Below are 24759 nucleotides of genomic sequence, written 5' to 3' on the forward strand. Positions count from 1 at the left end.
AGTTATTTAGTTATTTAGTTATTTAGTTATTTAGTTATTTAGTTATTTAGTTATTTAGTTATTTAGTTATTTAGTTATTTAGTTATTTAGTTATTTAGTTATTTAGTTATTTAGTTATTTAGTTATTTAGTTATTTAGTTATTTAGTTATTTAGTTATTTAGTTATTTAGTTATTTAGTTATTTAGTTATTTAGTTATTTAGTTATTTAGTTATTTAGTTATTTAGTTATTTAGTTATTTAGTTATTTAGTTATTTAGTTATTTAGTTATTTAGTTATTTAGTTATTTAGTTATTTAGTTATTTAGTTATTTAGTTATTTAGTTATTTAGTTATTTAGTTATTTAGTTATTTAGTTATTTAGTTATTTAGTTATTTAGTTATTTAGTTATTTAGTTATTTAGTTATTTAGTTATTTAGTTATTTAGTTATTTAGTTATTTAGTTATTTAGTTATTTAGTTATTTAGTTATTTAGTTATTTAGTTATTTAGTTATTTAGTTATTTAGTTATTTAGTTATTTAGTTATTTAGTTATTTAGTTATTTAGTTATTTAGTTATTTAGTTATTTAGTTATTTAGTTATTTAGTTATTTAGTTATTTAGTTATTTAGTTATTTAGTTATTTAGTTATTTAGTTATTTAGTTATTTAGTTATTTAGTTATTTAGTTATTTAGTTATTTAGTTATTTAGTTATTTAGTTATTTAGTTATTTAGTTATTTAGTTATTTAGTTATTTAGTTATTTAGTTATTTAGTTATTTAGTTATTTAGTTATTTAGTTATTTAGTTATTTAGTTATTTAGTTATTTAGTTATTTAGTTATTTAGTTATTTAGTTATTTAGTTATTTAGTTATTTAGTTATTTAGTTATTTAGTTATTTAGTTATTTAGTTATTTAGTTATTTAGTTATTTAGTTATTTAGTTATTTAGTTATTTAGTTATTTAGTTATTTAGTTATTTAGTTATTTAGTTATTTAGTTATTTAGTTATTTAGTTATTTAGTTATTTAGTTATTTAGTTATTTAGTTATTTAGTTATTTAGTTATTTAGTTATTTAGTTATTTAGTTATTTAGTTATTTAGTTATTTAGTTATTTAGTTATTTAGTTATTTAGTTATTTAGTTATTTAGTTATTTAGTTATTTAGTTATTTAGTTATTTAGTTATTTAGTTATTTAGTTATTTAGTTATTTAGTTATTTAGTTATTTAGTTATTTAGTTATTTAGTTATTTAGTTATTTAGTTATTTAGTTATTTAGTTATTTAGTTATTTAGTTATTTAGTTATTTAGTTATTTAGTTATTTAGTTATTTAGTTATTTAGTTATTTAGTTATTTAGTTATTTAGTTATTTAGTTATTTAGTTATTTAGTTATTTAGTTATTTAGTTATTTAGTTATTTAGTTATTTAGTTATTTAGTTATTTAGTTATTTAGTTATTTAGTTATTTAGTTATTTAGTTATTTAGTTATTTAGTTATTTAGTTATTTAGTTATTTAGTTATTTAGTTATTTAGTTATTTAGTTATTTAGTTATTTAGTTATTTAGTTATTTAGTTATTTAGTTATTTAGTTATTTAGTTATTTAGTTATTTAGTTATTTAGTTATTTAGTTATTTAGTTATTTAGTTATTTAGTTATTTAGTTATTTAGTTATTTAGTTATTTAGTTATTTAGTTATTTAGTTATTTAGTTATTTAGTTATTTAGTTATTTAGTTATTTAGTTATTTAGTTATTTAGTTATTTAGTTATTTAGTTATTTAGTTATTTAGTTATTTAGTTATTTAGTTATTTAGTTATTTAGTTATTTAGTTATTTAGTTATTTAGTTATTTAGTTATTTAGTTATTTAGTTATTTAGTTATTTAGTTATTTAGTTATTTAGTTATTTAGTTATTTAGTTATTTAGTTATTTAGTTATTTAGTTATTTAGTTATTTAGTTATTTAGTTATTTAGTTATTTAGTTATTTAGTTATTTAGTTATTTAGTTATTTAGTTATTTAGTTATTTAGTTATTTAGTTATTTAGTTATTTAGTTATTTAGTTATTTAGTTATTTAGTTATTTAGTTATTTAGTTATTTAGTTATTTAGTTATTTAGTTATTTAGTTATTTAGTTATTTAGTTATTTAGTTATTTAGTTATTTAGTTATTTAGTTATTTAGTTATTTAGTTATTTAGTTATTTAGTTATTTAGTTATTTAGTTATTTAGTTATTTAGTTATTTAGTTATTTAGTTATTTAGTTATTTAGTTATTTAGTTATTTAGTTATTTAGTTATTTAGTTATTTAGTTATTTAGTTATTTAGTTATTTAGTTATTTAGTTATTTAGTTATTTAGTTATTTAGTTATTTAGTTATTTAGTTATTTAGTTATTTAGTTATTTAGTTATTTAGTTATTTAGTTATTTAGTTATTTAGTTATTTAGTTATTTAGTTATTTAGTTATTTAGTTATTTAGTTATTTAGTTATTTAGTTATTTAGTTATTTAGTTATTTAGTTATTTAGTTATTTAGTTATTTAGTTATTTAGTTATTTAGTTATTTAGTTATTTAGTTATTTAGTTATTTAGTTATTTAGTTATTTAGTTATTTAGTTATTTAGTTATTTAGTTATTTAGTTATTTAGTTATTTAGTTATTTAGTTATTTAGTTATTTAGTTATTTAGTTATTTAGTTATTTAGTTATTTAGTTATTTAGTTATTTAGTTATTTAGTTATTTAGTTATTTAGTTATTTAGTTATTTAGTTATTTAGTTATTTAGTTATTTAGTTATTTAGTTATTTAGTTATTTAGTTATTTAGTTATTTAGTTATTTAGTTATTTAGTTATTTAGTTATTTAGTTATTTAGTTATTTAGTTATTTAGTTATTTAGTTATTTAGTTATTTAGTTTAAGGAACGACAGTAGCATATAGCTCTCATAGGAACAATAGGAAAAATAAATGGAAAAATGTATAAGTTTGCCGTTTTTTAATTTTTTTTTAATTCTTCGACATATACATGTGGGATTTTAGTTTATTATTGTTTATTGATTAATTATTAAGTATTAGAAATGGAAATACACTTTAGCAAAATTGAAATGGAATAAGATCTTGTAGTATCCCAGAGGTAGGTGTTCACTAAATATTGTTAGTTTTCTAGCGTATAGACGGATCGGTGTTCGTGCTTTTCTTGCATGACTCGGTGCAAAGCTCGTCGGATATGGCGTGGGTCTTCCTCCTCATCTATATATCACACCCGTTCTACTACGAAAAGTTTTAAGTGCACTATCTGTACTTTAATGTAGATATCGGAAAACACAGACGGACCCTAAAGAATATATAACAAGAAAGGAAGCAAACTTCGGCAAGCCGAAGTTCATATACCCTTGCAGCTATTGCAAGAATTAAAAATTTTTTAAAACATTAAAATTATGATTTACTTGCGTATATGTCTAAAAGCATTGAAGCAATGATGATTTGCAGCTCAATTATTAGATAGTTATTTTATATATTTTTATTATTTCTATGGGAGCTATATGATATAGTCGTCCGATTTTGATCAAATTTAAACCGTAATTCTGAAATATTTAACCATTACTATAAGTCGAAGAACTAATAGAAAAATTTAAAAACAGCAAAGTTATATTTTTTTTGTATTTTTTTTCTGATTGTTCTTATGTGAGCTATATGATATAGTCCTCCAATTTTTTAAAATTTTCCAATTTGAAATTTAAACCGTCATTCTGAAATACTTAACGATTACTTTATGTCGAAGAACTAAAAACAAAATTAAAAAACAGCAAAGTTATAATTTTTGTATTTATTTTTTCGATTGTTCCTATGGGAGCTATATGCTATAACCGTCCGATCCGGCACGTTCCGACTTAAATACTACCTGCAATAGGAAGACAACTTTTGGGAAAGTTTCATGCAGATAGCTTTAAAACTGAGAGACTAGTTTGCGTAGAAACGGACGGACAGACGGACGGACAGACGGACATGACTAGATCGACTCTGCTAGTGATCCTGATCAAGAATATGTATATTTTATAGGGTCGGAAATGTCTCCTTCACTGCGTTGCAAACTACTGACTGAAATTATAATACCCTCTGCAAGGGTATAAAAATGGTGGAAAAAAGTTTATTTAGCTTGGGATCGCAGAATCCTGAGCAAGCCAAAGCAGAATTATCCGTCAACAAAAATGCAAATTGATCGACGTAAAATTGTCCGTCAACAAAAATAAAGTATAGTTTGAAACAAAAAAATCCTGAACACGCCGACGAAAAATTTTCCGTCAACAAATAGTATTTTTATTATTATTTTTTGGTATCAAAGGATTCTGAAAAAAAAGAAAAGAATAATTCACATAATTGTAGATGAACACTCTAAAATAAACCTACAAATTCCTTTTAGAACTGATGAACTGAAATAAATACAAATATCGATAGGGCAATTTATAGTAAATAATATCCTATGCCTTATCAGTTTCAGATTTCGTTAATAGTGAAATCAATAGAATGTTAAATGAAAATATTATAAGGCCGAGTAGAAGTCCTTACAGAACTGCTGCAACCCAAAAAGGGTCAAAACGAAGACGGGAGCCCTAAACACAGACTCGTAATAGACTAAAAAAATTAAATGAGAACACAATACCGGATAGATACCCGATGCAAGACCTATCTGTTATATTAGCCAAATTAGGAAAGGCAACATTTTTTTCAACAATTGATTTGGAATCGGAATTCCATCAAATTCTAATGAAAGAATCAGATATTGAAAAAACATCTTTTTCTATTAACAACTGAAAATTTGAATTTTCACGCATGCCTTTCGGGTTAACAAATGCGCCCAGAATTTTCTAGAGAGCAATGGATGATATTCTCAGAGAACACGTAGGAAGAACATGCCACGTCTACATGGACGATATTATAATTGTTTCAAACACAATCGAGCAACATTTCTCAGATTTAACTCAAATAATTGCCATTTTACAATGAGCAAATATGAAAATTTCTCTCGAAAAATCGAAATTCTTTAAATTAGAAACCTCCCTTCTTGGTTACATTGTTTCTTTTAACTTAATCAAAACAGAGCCTGAAAAAATTTTCACAATTTCAAGATATCCGTTAATTATTAGAGAACTTCGAAGTTTTCTAGGCCTAACTGGCTATTACCGAAAATTTGTCCGTAATTATACAAAAATTGAAAAATATTTCTAAAAGAATATCTACAAAAGTTTTAATACAGTTGGACGATTCAGCTATAAAAGCTTTAAACGAACGAAAATAGAATCCAATAGCACAAGTTGAACTTGTTGAACCAGATTAGAGTAAAAAATTGACTTTGACAACAGACGCATCAGACGTAGCTATCGGGGCGGTATTATCACAGGATAATAAACCAATTACTTTCATTTTTAAAACACTTTATAAAACCGAGCAAATTTATGCCACAAGCAAAAAGGAACTGCTAGCCATAGTATGGGCCTTAAAAAATTTGAGAAACTATTTGTACGGAGTAATTGGTATATGATAGAAATCTAAACGGACCATCAATCAATAAAAATCCCAACGTAGAAATGAAAAGATGGTATTCTTTCATAGAAAGTTCTGCCCCAAAAATAATATATAAACACGATACAACAAATGTTGTAACCGATGCATTATCTCGAATACAAAAAAATAACATTACAAACAGTGATGTAGAACAAACAGAATACTCAGGTTCAGATCAAAACACACAGCACTCTGCTGACAGTAGTTTTGAAAATGTAACACAAGAGACCCGTAAACCGTTAAATCAGTTTAAGCTACAACTGTTATTAACAACTACAACTGTTATTACAATACATGAGTCACTGGAAGTTTTTGCCAGGACACTACACATAATTCAATATGACACACCAGAAAATTTAATAACTATATTAAAAGAGTATATTCCACCAAACATTTTCATAGGAATTCATTGTACATTAGAGGACTTATATCACATTCAATTACCCTTACAAAGTAATTTCACTAACCAATTTCCTATTACGAAAATCTTTCTTCAGGACATAGAAAACGATGAAGATAAAGCCATAATAATAGAAGAAACACACAGTCGAGCTCATAGGGGCTAGATACAAATTATAAACAAATCAGTAGGTTATATTATTGAAAGAATATATCAAAAATTGTGTGATTTGTAATGAAATTAAATATAACAGGCACCCAATAAAAATTCCAATCGGGGAAGCCCATACTCAACTAAAGATGTAGAAAATTTACATATACATACACATATATACTACGCGCGAAATTTAACATTTATTATAGACGCGTATGTATAGACGCGTATTCGAAATACCTTGTTGTAAAAGAAATTCAAAATAAGTTAACATTGAAGAGCCGCTCAAAAATATAATCTGAGCATTCATTCCACAACAAACGAAAAACCAAAACAATCAAAATTGCTAACATTCCCATTATTTTGAAAAATACACAAACAAGAATGTTAGAAACACATAATGAGAAGAGAATAGAAAAAGATTATCATGTAGGACAAGTTGTTTATGAAAAGAAACATGGGGAACGAAACAAACTTAAATCCAGATATAAAAAACAAGTTGTAAAGGAAAATTTGGCTAACAAAATAATAATCAAAAAAGAAAAAGGATTATTCATAAAGATAATATTAAATTCTAATATAAACAACAATTTTGTATTATTTTTTCAGAAACATTTTTTTTCAGTACTTTTACTCAACCTAATACTTTTAACAAGTTCTGAAATAATTACCCATACAAGTCACGAACACTTATTAATTAAGGACAATAAACACGTACTGACGTATGATTCATACACAGATTAATTTCACATAACTAATTTAAGTTTTTATAAAGAAATAAATCTTTGATCAAAACATAAAAAACAGACATAGAATGGGAAATTTCAATGGACTTGGAACTCATCAAATTAACTTTATCAGAAATAATGCCAAAAAGAAAAAAAAGAGGAATTAATGAAATAGGAACTTTATGGAAATGGATAGCAGGTAGTCCTGATTTCATAACGGTTCAGAACAAAACAGGCAGCTTAACGAGCAATTCACAATAAATTCAAAATTATTTAATGAAACAAAATATCTTACTGAAAGTTTAAAAAATGTAGTTTTCAACGAGGAAACAATTTTACGAAAACATCGCACCGTATTTATACAAATTATTTGCTCATATTAAGCGGTAACAAAATCCAAGATAATTTACACAAATTTTTCATATTCATTCTTTGTTCTATGTTTCTTTTAAGTTTCTGAACTTACATCCTAATAACTCATGTTCTTCTTTCGCAATTTAAACTTCTTAAATATATTTTGTTCAGACATATTCTTATAATTTATAATTTTACTTCGTAAATTCAATGAAGCTCTTGGTTATGCCTTTCTTAACACATCGCGGTTAAATCAATTATCCGCTGCCGATTCGTTGGGCCCATCGAAGATGCAGGTGCTGTTTAGGACTTCTCAAAGAGCGTGGTTATTTTAATTTAAACGGGATTATTAGTTTTGGCATCTGGCATTCACTTAATTTGTATGCTAAATAAAAAAAAACAGCTAATAAGAACAATGTCTGATTCTCAACAAAAAAAAAAGGTTCAAACTAAATCAAAACAATAGGACTTCTCTTATGGGCGATCGGTATCGCCGACGTCTGCCAGTGTAGGCGCTGTTTTTGCAAGTATGTGTGCTTGCATGCTGCTAGAAGTGGCAATCCCTTTTCACAGGTTTGCTGCGCCGATCTCCTTTTAGGCCAGGTACTCCCAAAAGGCTGTTGTACAAGTCTTCTGCTTTCTAGGTTAGGGCTCCACGTGTCGGTATGCGTTTCTCCAAGTTCCGGTCAGGTATCACTTGTGCTCCGCTCGTAGTTCCGTATGCGGCGTTTACGAAGACGAGGTCGCAAGCGCCCAAACCTGCAGCAGCCTTAGCTGGACTATGCTGGTATAGGGGTTAGGTTGTCACGTGTTGGTGTAAGTGTGCTTCAGCAACGCGCAGATTTCCCAGTTTCGCAGCAAAATATCGGCCGGCCAGGCACGGTGGTGTACAAATATGTATTTTGTTATAAAAATGTAAGCGCAATGGCCGGCCTCCGATGAACGTGCTCTACATACATAGGCACATTGTGAGGTTACACTCGCAAATTTCAATTAACACAAATAATTACCCTTGCAGTTTGAACGACTTTATTGTTTTATCAATAGGCTCTTTTCTTCATGTAAGACCGCGTGGTCTAGGTCCTCCCTAGCTTTTGGGGTACAGTTTATGCACGTGTCGATATTGCAAGTTGAAATTAATACTGCTGACCAAATACTTGTGGTTGCTTATAGTTCCCAAAATCAAGTGAGCGGGCATCACTTCGCGTTGGTTCAGGCAGCGCAAATTGGAAACTTCTATATCCACAAAAATTGGGACTTTCCCAAACTCGCTCATTTTTCCTTCTTTGCCTTTCGCACGACGATAGAGAGCGAGAGAGAGAGAGAGAGATCTAAGTGGGTGTGTGTGTGTGTGCAATGCGACTCAGCAGGCATAACCGATTGGAAGTTTGGAAGTCTTCTCTATATTCCTGCCCGGGCCCATCCGAATTGGCATGCGGGATACGTTTTGTTTATTGCTATTACCCCGAACCCTACAATCTCTCGTCTTCACGTCCTTGGCCCAAACTCAACTCTCCGTCTTCTCGTCGTCTGCCTAAAGCGAACTCTCGCTTTTTGCTCATCCTCGTCGTTCGTCTTTAATCTTCATTTGTAGTCTTCCCGTCTTTCGTCTTTACTTTTTGGATCTCACATCTTTCGTAGTTCTCGTTCAGCTTAATGGTTGTTGTCTAGGGTAAACGTATGGCATGCTTGCTCCTTAAAGCAGACACACTCCACATTCGGCCATCCTGCTATGCTTTCGCCTCGAATGCATCGTCGTCTTCATCAGGTGTTGACCAATGCTTCAAATACTCAGCACAAGTCAAAGAATTAATTGGACCCTCAAAATTGCCGATCTTCTGTACGTCGTAGGAGTTATTGCCTTTAGATTTGACAACTTTATACGGGTCCAAAAATTGTGGTTTCAGCTTTAGGCCGCTGCCAAATTGAGTCCTTTTAATAGCGGCAATGTCACCAACATCGTACTTATTATCTTGCTGTTTTCTTTTTTCATCGTGAACTTTCGAGATTTGAGTTTTAGCTTTAACTCTGAAAGCACTTCGCTCGTCGTTAAACGCTGAAATCGCCTCCTTGTTTATCAAGTCTTGGAGCTTGATGTCTTCCTTTGTACGCATTTTGTTACCTACTTAAAGCTCGAACGGCTTTGTGGCGATGGATCTAGAAAACGTAGAGTTTATCGCCTGCTGTTTGCTGCTTGTAGCACTTTGTTGGGTCGTCGATGCTTAATTTCGAGAGGACTGAAATTATAGTGGAGTTCATTTTCTCGACTTGCCCGTTCACGCGTGGAGTCCTTTGGTCAACTTGATGGGTTTAATGTTTTCCTCGTCGCAATATTCTAAGAAGTCCTGCGAAGTAAACGCGGATCCTCTATCCGAGATGTTTATTGCAGGGTTTCGAAATACTGCACTCTGGTTACGCAGTTTTTGGATTACTTCGTTCGATGAAGTCGACTTAGTCGGGTACAACCAGCAGAACTTGGTAAAGGAATCAATTACTGCTTGTAATCCTTGTTGGCTGAGTCTAACGGAACTAAAAAGTCGATATGAAAGGTGTGTAGAGGAACTTCTCCTTTGTCCAGAGGGTGCAGTAGTCCTTCCTGTTTACCTTTTTTCCGATTGCTCAGAATACATGAAATGCAGCAATCTATGACCTTCTGAATTTTTTCCTTAAGACCTGGTATGTAGTACTCTGTTCTGATCAGATCCTTAACTTTCTTCGACGCAAAATGACCCTGCTCATAAGCTCTTGTTAAGATTTCCTTTGCATGTCTCTCGGTACCACAACTAACTCAGCGTCACTGACTAATTTGTGAAGAATGCCACCCTTTAAAAAATAGTCATTGTAGGCTTCTTTTCCGTCGTTGAGAATATCAAGTATCGCTCTGAGATGTTCATCTTGCTCCTGCGTTTTTAGAATACCTAATGATAAACTTTGGTCAACAATTGTCATGACTGGGTAACGGCTCAGGGCGTCCACGTATTTCAAATCGACGAGTTCCAAATCGATGTTCTACCTCATAGTCATACTCTTGTAAAAATAGGAACCAGCGAGCGACACTTGTGCAAAGATCTTGTTTGACCAAAGTTTTTGTAAAAGCATTGCAGTCGGGTATTATTTTAAAGTGGATACCTAGCAAGTAAACTTTAAACTTGGTGAGTGCTTCAATGACTGCAAGAATCTCAAGTTCGTAACTGGTATATTTTCGTTGAGCTTCAGTGGTTTTCTTGCTCATACAATGTTCTGGATGCATCTGACCGTCGTCTAAAGATTTCTGCAAAAGGATTGCCCCAAATCCGTCAATGGAAGCATCGGGGTGTACTTCAGTCTCAAGTTTCTTATTGTAGATGCTCAGAACTGGATTTGCGGTCAATATATCCTTCAGATTGTTAACGGACATTTCTTCTTTCGGAGCCATACAAAATTTGGTATTGTTCTTAGTCAGGTCTGTAAGGGGTTTAGAAATAAAAGCATAGTCTCGATTAAATTTTCGAAAATAGCCTGTAAGTCCCAAACAACTTTCCAGCTGCTTTAAAGTTTGCGGAGATTTAAATTTAGACACAGCCTTAATCTTCTCTGGTGTTGGAAACATCTTTTGGTATGATATGGCCAAGGAATTGCACTCGCGTTTTTAGAAAATGACATTTTTTAAGATTCAGCTCAAGACCATACTCTGCACAGGTGTCAATAACCTCCTTCACATTGAGTACTGCATTTTCTTCGTTCAAAGCCGGTATGATGACGTCATCGATGTATGGCAAAGCAAAGCAGCTGCCGAAAAATAGTGTTAACGTGACGCTGGAAAACGCCAGGCGAGTTCGAAAGGCCAAAGGGCACCTTCAGGAACTGATATTGTCCACTTTGAGTGACAAAGGACGTAAATTTTCGGCTTGACTCTGAAACAGGTACATTGGAAAATCCGTTCTTCAAGTCGATCGTGTGGAAAATCTTTGCATTTTGTAGACGGTCTAGTTAATCATTAATAAGAGGTAGGGGAAAATGGTCTTTAACGATTACCTTATTGATCCTTCGAAAATCAACGCAGAGCCGTCCCGTTTTTTTTTTTACCATTACTACGAGGCTTGTGAACTCGGAGTCAGACTCTTCGATGATTCCATTTTGTAGCCATTCTTCTACTTGCTCTTCTACTAGGCGCGCCTCAGCAAGCGGCAATCGTCTTGGTCTGGCAAAAATTGGCGTATCGTTCTTTAAAATTGCGCGCATCTCGATTTTAGTTGTTTTTGTGTGAAGCGGCTTGTAGTTGGTAATTATTTTACGAACTTCGGTTTTCGCGAACGCATTGGCTTGCTCGTTAATATTAAGTTCTCTATTGTTTTCAGCCATATCAATTTGCATTACGTTTACGAAATCGTTTTTTTGTTTGTCGTCACTGGGCATTTTACACACTTGCAAACCGTGACGATTGAAAATAATCTCAGCATGTAAGCAAAGTTCCTCACCAACAATCAATTTGAAGGCTGAACAAGGCTGAACTTGCTACCGGTGTCAAAGAGAGCCACGGACCTTTTTCAATAGAAATTTCCTTGCTCGTGAAATTGCTCTTCGACTGCACTCTATGTATGTTCACTATACTGTTCTCATCTTTTGCATTTTGGTCACATTTGCGTGAAATATGTCCGTACTGGTTACACTTAAAACATTTTGTACCACTTTTACAATTATTCGAAACGTGTCCTTTTTCACCACAATTATAACAGGTAACCTCTTTTTTTTAAGTTCTTGTTCACTGTTGCCCCTTTCTTGCTGTGAAACATTTCCTCGCTACGCTTTGGTTTCTCACGGTCGTACACTTTTTCTCTTTTTCGTTTTTTGTGACGTAACTTTTTAACTTCTCTTTGAACTCACTCAAATTTCTGGCACCGTCTATGCCATCGATTACGTACAGTATTAAAACTGAATCAATAATTTCACCACGAATGGCCAACTCCTTCATTCGGTACAGGTAAGCGAAACTACACTCTTCCTGCTGCCTACTACAGTTTTAATCTCATTTAAGAGAGAAGTTTTAAGAGCTTTCCAAGTGCTTAGACCTCTCTCACTCATTACAAAGAGTTTTGCAGTTCCTTTCAAAGATTTTTTCTCGAATATTTTGCACCTCATTCCAGCACATGATCTCGGCCAGTTTCTCAAACTCAGTTAACCACGATTCAATAGATATTGAGTTAGTACCGCCGAAAAAACGAATTGAGTCTTCTAAATCGCTGAAGCTAAATGCGAAACGCGGTTTGCCAGGTCTTTGCAAAAAGTTTTCGGTTCTTGGTTCGCACTTTTCGCAGAAATTCGCGTATTTTGCATTCTGTTTTCTTTCTAAGTCAAGTCGTTTCTTGTAGTTCTTCCGCTCTCAAACACATCAACTTCTTCGTCTTCGTCGTCTGATCAGTCGATTTGGTTGTGTGCGAGAAGCCTATTTTGCAACAGATTGCGAAATATGTGAAGTCCTACGTCATCAACGGTGTAGGTTATATTTAAAACATTGCAGATCGATGCTAAATCTCGTTCGCTTAGATGTTGCTGTATATAGCTTACTGATAATTTTCCGAGGTCTCTTCAAAATCGAAAAAGTCTCGAAGTTATTGGCGGTTGTTTCGATCTCCCGCTCTTTCAAACACGTATTTGTGCAAAGCAACAATGTTCGCTTTTCTGCTGCTGCGCAAATTTTCACTTATGAAATCATTTAAACGGCTCATGTTTGTTCAAAAAAGTAAAATTACAGCGACGAAATAAAGTTTTAGAAGTTTACGCAGATTGTAACACACATGGTTTTTTTTTAGGTTTTCACTAGTCTCGTCTTCACGTCCTTGGTTACCGTCTTGGAACCACTCTCGTCAAAGGCTTGAAATCAACTCTCCGTCTACTCGTCGTCTTGCTCATCCTCGTCGTTCGTCTTTAATCTTCATTTGTAGTCTTCTCGTCTTTACTTTTTGGATCTCACATCTTTTATAGTTCTCGTTCAGCTTAATGGTTGTTGTCTAGGGTAAACGTATAGCATGCTTGCTCCTTAAAGCAGACACACCCCACATACATAGTAATTGTTTGGGGCGGGTCCTTGCCGTACTGAGTAGTTCCACGTGTCCAATAAAAAAAACTTTGGGTTCAGGTTTAAAATTCAGGACTTGCTTATGAAGTACAAAATATGGGCTAAGGGCTATACCTCTATGGTGAGAGATGTTTTTACCCTGTTGGGCAACAGTGATGCCAAGACAGCGATGTTGCACCAAGCCTGGTTCGACATGAACATTCTCCCCCCTCCAAATTGGAAGAATGGAAAGGAAATTGGAATGGATGCGACTCACGGGGCGGCATGGATCCAGCAAAGCTCGGGCGTCAAACCATTTTACATTGGAACCGACCATAACCGACGCATTTGGAAGAATGTTCACAATCGTGCGCTGCAGGATAGAGGCGCACGATGGGCCAGTAGCAGGGCCACTGGGCGCTGAGCGTGGCGACATCGTCGTCGACGTCCTCTGCTGCTGTTGTTGTCGTGCTGCGCGCGGCGACTGGGGCTCTTAAATGTGCAAGTAAGTACGTCTTCAACGCCGACATCACCATGATGTACCGGCCAATTCTCGTCCATTCCGATCATACACGCTTCCAAAGAATCCTGTTCCGCGATAAGGAAGGGAAGCTCTGCGACTATGAGCTTAACACTGTGACTTTTTGCGTTAGTTGTGCGCCATTTCCGGCCATTCGAGTGCTTCAACAGCTAGCTCAGGATGTACTTGACCAATATCAATTAGCCAGTGACATAATTTCCAGATTTCCATGGGTATGTCGACGACGTTATAGCTGGCGTGTGGTTGCCAGCAGTCCGCTGTTCTAGCCATCAAAGAACTCCATTTGGCCTTTCGTCATCCGGGCCAACATTTTCATTTGGCTGCGGGAGTTAAGCTGGGACCAGCCTCTCCCGACTGATCTCGTCACAAGTTGGCATAATTTTCTTAAATGGTATGCAACCCTGAAGGAGATTCGCATTCCAAGATGGGTGCGATTTCATCCAGCAGCGAAACTGCAGTACAACGGGTTTTGCGATGAATCGCAGAGCGCCTATGGTGCTGCCATTTTTGTTCGTATCGAAGCGGCTGACGGCTGCTTCATAAACCTGCTTTCATTCAAGAACCGAGATGCTCCATTTCCATACCGCACTTCTCTCTAAACTACCTGCAGCAGTTCTCTCCGAAATTTTATTGGACTCTACGATAGTGCTTGCATGTAAGGTAAACGCTTCCGACATTTCAATCAAGCGCTCGAGCCAGCTTTTAACGGAACTTCTAGGCAGCGAAATAAATGCCAAGCGAAAAAGCCAGCCTAGCCATGCCCTTGGCCCATATCATTTGGACTGGGCCAACGTAACATTTTACTAGAATACCCTGACTAGACGCCGGAAATCATGAAAAACTATCGCGTATCAATCCGGAGCGGTCTCGAGCTGTATTATTTTTATTTTTAACATAGTTTTCAAAGTTGCCGCCATCATAAACATGATTTTTAATTCATCTATAAGACAACTTTATTCGTAGTAAAAATAAAAAATATAACATTGAAAGTTTTACATTAAAAAGTTTTTTAATTTGCTTAAAGTTTACATTCGTATTAATTTTAAAATCTTTAATCGTGTTAATCTAATCAAATTAATATTATTAATTTATTTGATAAGAGGATTTTAAATGTTTTTCTGCGTAACATCAACTAGGCCACAGCAATTGAAAGTCAAACTGTCAGTCAGAATCATTAATAGCTTTTTTTCTTTTCTTTGCTACTTGTGCCATTTTAGGTTTCGACCAATCCTCCTTAAAAATATGTCATTAATTTAAATGGAATAGAATATCAAAATATTTCACCAACCTCACTGAAGTTTTCATCTGAAGAATATATTGTTTTCATCATTTCAGAATTCTTCTTATTGGTGGTGCTATGATTGTTGACATCCTTTTTTCCAACAGGCTGCTTACGCCCACGGCCACTTCCACCGCGACGCCCAACTGCTGTTGTATCGTCTTCCGCAGCCAGTGCAAACAGATCGCTAAATTGTTTCTGCAGATATTGTGTTAGCTCAATATTAAAAGTAACCTATTATGTTTTTTTGTACCTTTGTGACCTCATTACTGTGAGAGTGCGCGGATTGCAGTGCCCGCTGCATCATATCATGAACGTAAAGGCCAGTACCTGTACCATGCCTGCAACTTCTTCTATAATGCTCTAGATGGTATAATACCTATTCCAAAGATTGGTATAATTTATTAATTTATTGTTTGAAATAATTCATTAAAACGCACTTGATCAGCAGAAGGAGTACTACTCGCGACGATATTCCCCTTTGATGGTCGTTTTCTTTTGTTGGGAGATGAACTCGGATATTTTGATGTAAGTAGTGATGCAATAATTTCAGACAGCTTTTCTTCATACCGTTGGCACCAGAACCTGTTTATAAAACAAATAAAAAAGTAAATGTTTATTTAACTTTCTATTTTAGCCACACTTTTTAAACAAAAACCTTAGAAATACGCACGTACCTTTAATCTCATCTTTAAAAGTAGTTAGTTTTTTATTCTGAAAGTCTAATGAAAACGCTTAGAACAGATAACATATTCAATTCAAAATGTCGATTCAAAATGAAATCCTTGATTTATAAAACCCAAAAAACAATAAAACGACGTAGTAAATTTTAAAGAAACTTTGAACCAGCCATTTTTATGGGAAGTCCCAACCAAATTGTGCATTTTATGCAATAGACAAACAATTTAAGAAAAACGGTCCAGTCACTAAAATCACTAAAGATATTACAATATCACTATGGACGACATGTGAGAGCGTCTGCATAGGAGATGGTCCGATCTGCTGTGATGGTCCGATCGTAACGAGTAATACACCAATCGAAAGGTACTGCTAAAAAAATAGGGATTGCATACCAAGACTTTAAGAAAATTAATTAGTTCTGGAGAATGATCGGTGAATGTGACATACTTAAAAATTTTTTAAGTGGAGTTCTTGAGCGGGTGTTGATAAAATATTCCACTTTTTTAGCACAGTTTAAATTCTATTAAATACGTGTCGAATGACACCCGATTTGGATCCGAAACTCCGTTCAAAAGTTATTCAAAATAAAACTTTGTTTGGTATATCTCAAAGTGAAAATTTTGTCGTGCTCGTTTGTCAGCTTCAAAAAATGTTAAGGACTTGCTTTAGAATTCTGGAATATATTTTTTTGTGTTGGGCAGGTCATCAACATGAAATCCGATACTTTGCAATAAGTGAGCAAGATGTAAGCAAATTTAATGTTTTATTGGGAGCCAGACAACTTTCTCCTTAATGTTTATATTATTACAAATGTTGATATAATTTCAGTCAGAAGGACACATTCCCGGCCTTTTCACCATCACTAAGAAAATCGATCTAGCCATATCCGTCTTTTTGTCCTTTCGTTCCTACGCTAACTGTCCTATCGGACGACTGTATCGTACAGCTCCCGTGGAAACAATCGGACAAAAATATGAAAATTTTATAAATTCGCTTTTTTGAATTGATTTGAATATACTGCTTTTTAAACATAAAATCATAAAAATCGTATTATTGTTGTTTTAAAAAATATATAATAATAAAATATAAAATATATACTTTTTGGAATAGCTGCAACGGTATATAAACTTAAGGCAAAGCTTTTAAGTCTTGCCAAATGCAGTTTGTTAAAATAAAATTAGTACTAAAGTATAACTAAACGTTTTTTTTTAAGCATGGAAATAATATTGGGGCACTTTGACTATATTTTGAAATATAACTGCTAAATTCAAACAAAAACTTCTATTAACGAGTTAAAACAGTCGTGACAATCGCACCTTATACATACAAAATATGTGACATCAAATTTTGTATAAAAAAATTAATAAGCATTCGACTATGTATATTGGCTATATTTCAAAATAAAACATCTGATATTAAACAAAAAAAAACTATTATCGAAGTAAAATAGTCGTGACGGACGCACCTTCAATATACAAAATATCTGATATCAAATTTTATGACGAATGAATAAGCATTCAACACTTTTTAAATTTTCCCATTCAGCTCGATGAGGTAAAAATAACTGTTTAGGCAAAATACAATAATAAAGCGGTCCGAATGAGAACTAAATAAAAGTATATTTATCGGCAGGCAATAAAATGTTTGAATGCAGCGATAAAGGCCTTGGTAGTTAGGTCACTAACAGCATCGATGTGATGTGCCTTAGTTGATAGGCATACGAATATGAGGAACCATCCCTTTCCGATCCGTGGTGTGCACCCAGTTGCTTCTTTAATTGAAATTGGGCCAGAAATGTAAATGTAAGCCTGTAACTCGAGGAATAGGAAGATCTCACATGATCTGGCTATTTGTGCTTTGTTCGTTGTAGGAAACAGCGTTTGCACTGGAATACAATATTTCTTAAAATGTTGCGGGATCCCACAACCCAGTAGTGTTGCCGAAGATTCGTAGTATCCACTCCAGTGTGCAGATACATCACATGAAAATGTCGGAAAATTAACCCAGCGATTGAAGAGCTATTTGGAATAGGATGCTTGGCGTTGTAGTTAAGGTACGACTTCTCAATTCATCCACCAACTCTTAATATTTTATTATCACCCACAAATGTAGCAAAACGAATCAGCTGCGATTTTGCGTGGAGCTGGCCGTTTCATAACTGTGTATACTCTTTTTGAAAAAATGATTCATAGAATATGCCGAAGGATTTGGCTCCATTGAACTGAGGTACTTAGAAGCATGCCTTTGCTTTTAACGAAGGCGTACGATGAAGCGATAACAATAGCAAGTTATTTTTTTAAGACGCGTCCATGGTGAATTCGTGTTGATGAGTAAAAGTTCGATACTTTCATTAGAAAGGCTATGTAAAATTGAAGGTTTTGCTAAACGTTCCTCGTTGTTGGCATCCGGAAGTTTCGAAACGCGAAATTTGTTGGATGAAGGTGGCCATTCGTATTGTGGCTTGGCCAGCCAAGATAGGCCCTTTCCACCAAAGTTAATGCTCAAGAAGTTTGGATGGGTAAGGGCATCGATTGGCAGGATTGTCCTCGGAGCGGACATGACTCCAGCAGTTACGAGTCTACTCATTCAGGATCTCAGCCGTTCTGTTGCCGACGTATGTGTTCCAGTGCCGTGGTGGTGCAAACAGCCAGTGCAGCACTATTTCTGAATCCGTCAGCAGCTGGTGCAGTAAATAGGAATTGTTAATGAAGTCTTGATAATCTCTTGCTTTTATGGGTGACACTCGTGTTTAACCGATTTCGGTTTCTTTCACTACAATTAAAACGTTCTTTAACTTTCCAATACATACAAGGATGGGTTTCCTAATATAGAAGTTTGTAAAAAAAACTTAAAACTAAAGTTTTTACACAATAAAATAGTTATTTTAAAATTCACGCCTAAAACCCGGAAATATTTATATCACTTCATGTTCCAGAAAAAAATAAATGAGGCCATATTTATTTGTGTTGCTACACAACCGAAATATATATATTTTTTTTCAGTTTTTAACAAGAAAGAATAGATGTTACTCAGCTAAAAATTTTTGTCGAACTGCATTGCCACCACTAAAAGCTAAGAGCGTTCAGCACATCCACCCCCCTCTAACAGTTTTTTCGTTCTGTCACTGTACGTACACCAGCGATCACCGCGACCCTATATAACGAGCATAGGACAGTGTTATGCTGGCAGAGCAGTGGCCGAAAAAGGGCAAAGCGGCGGCAGGAACTTCATAGCTCAAAATTTCTAAAGTAACTTCTAATTTGTCTACCGAAACACACAGCCACAGTCTAATAACGAAGGTCTAACATGAATCAGGGTGATGTGACAGACTTTATCCGCTGCTCTTCAAGCACAAAATGCAATAGCTTATAAAAGTAATAGCTCGATTTTTTAAATTTTTGTGTCAGCCAAAAGATATGACAGAAACACACACAAACACAAACCAATAACTTTGGTCTAACATGAAAAATACTTGGGCTGCGTCAGAGTTTACAGAAGATGCGTGTCAATTCCAAACTCTCTAGCTTCCATTAATTCCGAGACCTACAAAAATGACACGATAATCAAAAGGTATTGCTTTAATAAGAGTTTGTGCATACTAAGACCTTAAAAAAGTCTGTTGGTTCAGGAGAAATAAAAGTGAAAGTGCGAACATTTTTGTTTCTTATTTGGAGCTTTTGGGGCCGGTTAAGCAAAAAGTTTGATGAAGTATTCTGGTTTAAAATACGATTTAAAATACGATTTCTCAAGCATCGCAAATGAAAACTTTTGTCCACCGCTTTGTTTGTTTGTTTGTTAAATCAAATCGATGTTTAGGGTTCCAAAACAAATTTTAATGTATTAAGAAGCTCGAGCTGAAAAACTTTTGTTCTAGTACTTTTTGAAAAAGTGTTTAATGCCGCGATTACCACGTCGACTTTCTCCAACTCCTTGAAAATTGCATAAATCATGCCAATTCCAAAAGCCTATGATGAATATAGACCAGGGGTGCCCAAGCCCATTACTCATGTTCTTTTTTTGTTAGATAGCTAATTGATAAAAGAAGAGCAAAGTCATATACATATACATAGCGAAGGCCAATTACAAGAACAATTTCGCGTGCTCTCCTCATTCTCTTCATTCGCTTCCTCTGTCTCTGAGCAGAACAATAATACTTGCATAGGCTTTACTTTTTACGCTAATCCGAAGGCTTCGATCGCCGAGCTGAGCAACAACAAATTAAATTCTTTTGGTATATTTTGTTCCTAAACAAAATCATCTGACTGGCAGCTGTCCCCTATTGGAATAACTTTTGATGTTTGATAACGAGGTGTCCCCTGGCTATTGGTATTAATGGTACACTAGTTGAACGCATAAAATCGAAGGAACTGGCATTGGCGACCACAAAACATATTTTTAAATGTTTGTATATCGCTTTTTAGCCAGTTATAGAAACTTCTGGTGTCAGTGTTGTAAACTTTTCACAAATTGTTTTGAGACCGGAGGCGATGAAAAAGGACCCCACGAAACACGTTTCGCACAAATAATACATAAAATTGTACAATAAATTTTAAATTTGAGTTTTATTAAATACCTATCTGACCATATTTAAACGAACACAAAAAGGAGTGCTAAAAATAAGTCCCAAGAAAATACTGTTTTTTTCGTACCATGACAACCCTTGCAGTCTTCTCTTAAACTCGTTCGTAACAGGGGCGGGGCATTTGTAAAAATGCTGAAGGCTAGGATCGAACCGATTCTGAGACGCAGCCACAAAATAATTTTTATAAAACAAATTTTTAAAGCAAAATTGTTCTTAAAATATCAAAGAACAAGGTAGAAATATCATCTGCGCTTCTACTTATCGCAAAGTATTTTAAATCATTTAATTTCTGTGCTTGCGGAATTGAATCCGCCAGCCAATTGCTTGGAGAAAGCTTCTGTGCGACTTTTTCGGAAGTAAACAGAGATTTAACAGAGGGAATTTAGATTCCGTTTGAATCTTTCGGAAGTGAAAACTGGAACTGGTCTGGGAAAATCGAGTCCTTGTGAATCTTTCGGAAGTGAAAACTGGAACAGGGCTGAATTTCATACAACAAAAGGAACTTGAGAATAATGTTTATAAGTTAATCTTATTATACAATTTTCATTAGTTAGAGTCCTAGGGAAAATCAGTAAAATTGACATACGAGAAAGATACAAAATTTGTTACAAGTTACGAAGATCATTCGCTCTTCACAGTGAACGGTTGTGATTTTGTTTTGCGCTCCGAAGTTTTCCTTTTTATCGTACGGGGTTACATTCAAACTTATTAAATAACAGAACGCCTTTTGTTTAATTTATTCATAAGGAATAGACGTGAATAGACGCTTTAAACACCGAAAAACACCTTAAACTCGGCTTAAAAAAATTAAAAACTGCTTACGGCAGCAGCATACATAAGAGTATAACACATTAAAGTTCTTGTTGCCCGGAATAAATCGGTTTTAAGCATTAAATCGCTTCTTTATAAATCCACAATTTTAAGTGCAACAACAAACCATCAAAGAAACAGTGCATAGCAAAACACAAGAGCACAGAGACAAAACACTCAATACATCAAAACACTAAACCGAAAAACTCGCGTCACCAACACAAATATGTCTTCAGCAACAAAGCGACTTAGAGGAAACTCACTCCGATCTGAAGGGAGCCCGTGACTCCGATGTTCAACTGCTTCACACGATCGACCTCAGATTTTCCGAGCTAAAGGAAAGTCTTGCAGGGGAGATCCGTGATGGCGAGGCACGTATAACCGGCACTCTGGAACAAACAAACTTTCACTGAGAGTCACTCAATTGGAGAGCAAGGTGAGAGAGATGGGGATGCTGAGGCAGCGGGTCCAGGAGCTGTTGGCGAAACTGTCCAAAAACTGCCAGGATCAACGCGTTGACGATTTGGAGGCAAAGTGTGTGGCCTCCTGCAACGCACAGGCGGCGTCTGAAGTCGCCAGTGACTTGCGTTGTCATGGGGTCCCACAAGTCTAGGGGGAAAATGTGAAAGCATTTTTTCACGCACTGCACTACTCTCTCAAACTGACCCCGCCGCCTAAAGTACGTACGATTTTTCGAATGGACCGCGAAAATCGACCCGTACAGTAGTTGATCCAATTATAATTATTAAAATGGAACACGTGCACGATAAGGAGACACTGCTGCGTGCGATTGGGGCATACCGAAAAGAAAACAAAACGCAACTGAGCTTAAAGCTCATCGGCCTAGCCTCGCCAGCGTTTATATATATAAACGAACAGCTGACCAAAACAAAATATGAAATTTTCAAGCGGGCGATGCATGTCAAGAGGCTGAAGCGCCTAACAGCTCTTTTCTCTCGCCGTCGAGATATCTTCGTAAAGGAGAGAGAGGGAGGGGAGGCCATTTGCGTGCAAAGCCTGGGCGAACTGGCTCAAATGGAGATTTGCACCCCCGATGAATTAGCTGCGCTGGAAGCTGCTAGTTCTGGGACATTAAATGATAATTCATTTCGTACCTACGAGGCGCTTATATTTATATTCCATTGTTGTGAAATTATCAGTAGTTGTATTATATTTATTTAGGATTGGAATCAATGTGTGGTGTGTCTTTATGTCATAAATATTTATAGACTGCGAGCGCAGCTAATATTACAATTAAAAAATTTAAAATGGGTGACAGCAACAACAACAACATAAACATAAATCAAAATCGATCAAATAGCCATGCGATGTTAAGGGTTCTCGGAAAGAAGAGAGCTGTTCTTAATGTGTGTCATATAAATGCTCAAAGCCTCACACGAAAAATTGAAGAATTTAGATACCTCTTTATCAATTCGAGCGTAGATGTTATATGTGATTCTGAAACTCGGTTTGTTCCTAACTTATGTGATATTTTAGTTGAATGTGATGGCTATAATTTGCATCGCTCTGATCGTGATAGTCATGGGGATGAGGTTGCAATATATGTTAGTAAAAAGTTATGTTCCACGTTTATATGTAAACACTCAACCAGTAGTGCAATTGAAAACTTATTTATAGAAATTAGATGCCAAAGATATGCTGATAAGCTACTAATTGGATGTATATACCGACCTAACTGCCGGATTGACTATGAACAATTTTTAAGCATCATTCCTGATGTGTCAATTAATTATTCAGACTCGATTTTAATAGCAGAGGACATGAAATCGCTGGGTATGAAGTTGGTTAACTTTGTGTCCCCTACGCTTTTTCCAAAACCCGCATCTCGCTTTTAGACTTATTTTTTGTGTCTAATACAGACAAAGTAGCTACATATGACCAACTTATTGTCCCATCGGATTTCAAAACACGACCTCATATACTTGACTTACGCACTTGACCTACAATACGACCTCATATACTTGACTTACGCACTTGACGTACAATACCTTGACCATCCAATAGTTTTTAGGGACTTTAGAAATATCAACTACGACCTTTTGGACTCCACCTTTAATTTGTGCAATTGGAATGACATATATTCCCTTTCCGAAGTAGACGAACAAGTTAACCTTTTACAAAACAATATTTGTTATTTATATAACTGTCTTGTACCTGTTTGTAGCAAAGTTATTCGTTTTTCTGAAAAACCATGGTTCCAAAGAAACATAAAAAACGCAATATTACAGAGTGACGGGGCGTACAATAAGTGGAGATGAATTGAGAAAAAAAGTGACCAAACGTACTGACACCGCCAAGACAATTTCTATTCCCATAAATTCAACAACGCATCTTCCACTGCTCAGACATGGAAAATAATTAAAAACCTGGGAATATGCAAAGTTAAACCAAGACTTGAACAAGACATGAATGTAAATGAACTTAATAAAAAGTTCCTGAAATCACTGAAAATAAATATCTGAATCCACGATTTGTACGTGAAACTGTCTGTGATATTAGATTTAGGTTTTTGTGTGTTAATCAGTGTGATGTCCTTCAAAGTATACTAAGAATTAAGAGTGACGCCACTGGGTCTGACAACATAAACCCTAAATTCATAAAAATTCTACTGCCAAAAATCCTGCCATACATAACCTATACCTTTAATACTGTACTGACAAAGTCTACTTATCCGGACTGTTGGAAAGCGGCAAAAATAATTCCGATTCCTAAATCAAATAATGAGTGCAGACCCATCTCCATCATACCATACCTATCAAAGGTATTTGAGAATCTAATGGCTGATCAAATTAATAAATTTATGTCCGACAATGCAATGCTTACTAATAATCAGTCTGATTTTAGGAAAAACAGAAGCTGTACCTCAGCTATTTTAAAACGACATAAGGGAACAAATAGACGAAAACAATGTTACACTCTTAGTTTTACTGGACTATAGTAAGGCCTTGCCTTACGCAAAACTACGTAATATGTTTATGTTTTCTAAAACTTCTGTCAAACTTGTGTCTTCGTACCTACAAAATCGTCGTCAATCTGTTGTACTGTCTAGCGTTTCGTCCTCATACGAAAATGTTAATCGTGGTGTACCCCAAGGGTCTGTGCTTGGTCCCTTATTGTTTACCTTATATGTTAATGACCTTCCCAATGCGTTATCTGAATGTAATGTACACTTGTATGCTGATGATGTCCAAATGTATGTGAGTCGTCCTTTAAACAGAATAAATGAATGTAAAGATGTTTGTAACAGAGAACTTAAACGTGTAAATGAGTGGACCGGCAACAATGGACTTGGGATCAACCCATCAAAATCAAAATGTCTTGTCAAAAGTAAAAGAACGATAATTTTTAAGAATTTGCAGCCACTGAGTATGAATAGCACGCCACTTGAGTACGTTGATACAGCTGTAAACTTAGGTTTTACATTCAACAGAACTCTTACCTGGAATGATCATATTACAAAGTCTGTAGGAAAAACATATGGCATAATACGGACATTATCCGTAACTAAAAATTGCCTGCCCACCCATATACGTTTACTAATAGCTAAAACCTGCATTGTTCCAGCGCTATTTTATGGAGTAGAAGTTTTTTCAAACTGTGACACTACCAGTAAGAACAAAATTAAAGTAATATTTAATT

The 24759-nt window shown here is 34.4% G+C and overlaps 1 protein-coding gene across 5 annotated transcripts in view; it reads right to left on the minus strand.

Moving 5' to 3' along the window:
* Positions 1–14675: 14675 nt before the first annotated feature.
* Positions 14676–24759, minus strand: part of LOC108134957 (integrator complex subunit 3 homolog) — a 78058-nt gene continuing 67974 nt past the window's right edge. For all 5 annotated transcript variants that reach the window (XM_041710145.1, XM_041710146.1, XM_041710142.1 and 2 more), the window contains 4 exons: positions 15467–15611; positions 15280–15405; positions 15036–15224; positions 14676–14980 (listed from right to left, as the gene is read on the minus strand). In XM_041710145.1, coding sequence (XP_041566079.1) covers positions 14909–14980; positions 15036–15224; positions 15280–15405; positions 15467–15611 — 532 coding nt within the window. In that variant the 3' untranslated portion in view covers positions 14676–14908. The remainder of the gene's footprint in view (positions 14981–15035; positions 15225–15279; positions 15406–15466; positions 15612–24759) is intronic.

Source organism: Drosophila elegans, unplaced genomic scaffold (assembly GCF_018152505.1).
Source record: "Drosophila elegans isolate 14027-0461.03 unplaced genomic scaffold, ASM1815250v1 contig_801, whole genome shotgun sequence".
Lineage (NCBI taxonomy): Eukaryota > Metazoa > Arthropoda > Insecta > Diptera > Drosophilidae > Drosophila > Drosophila elegans.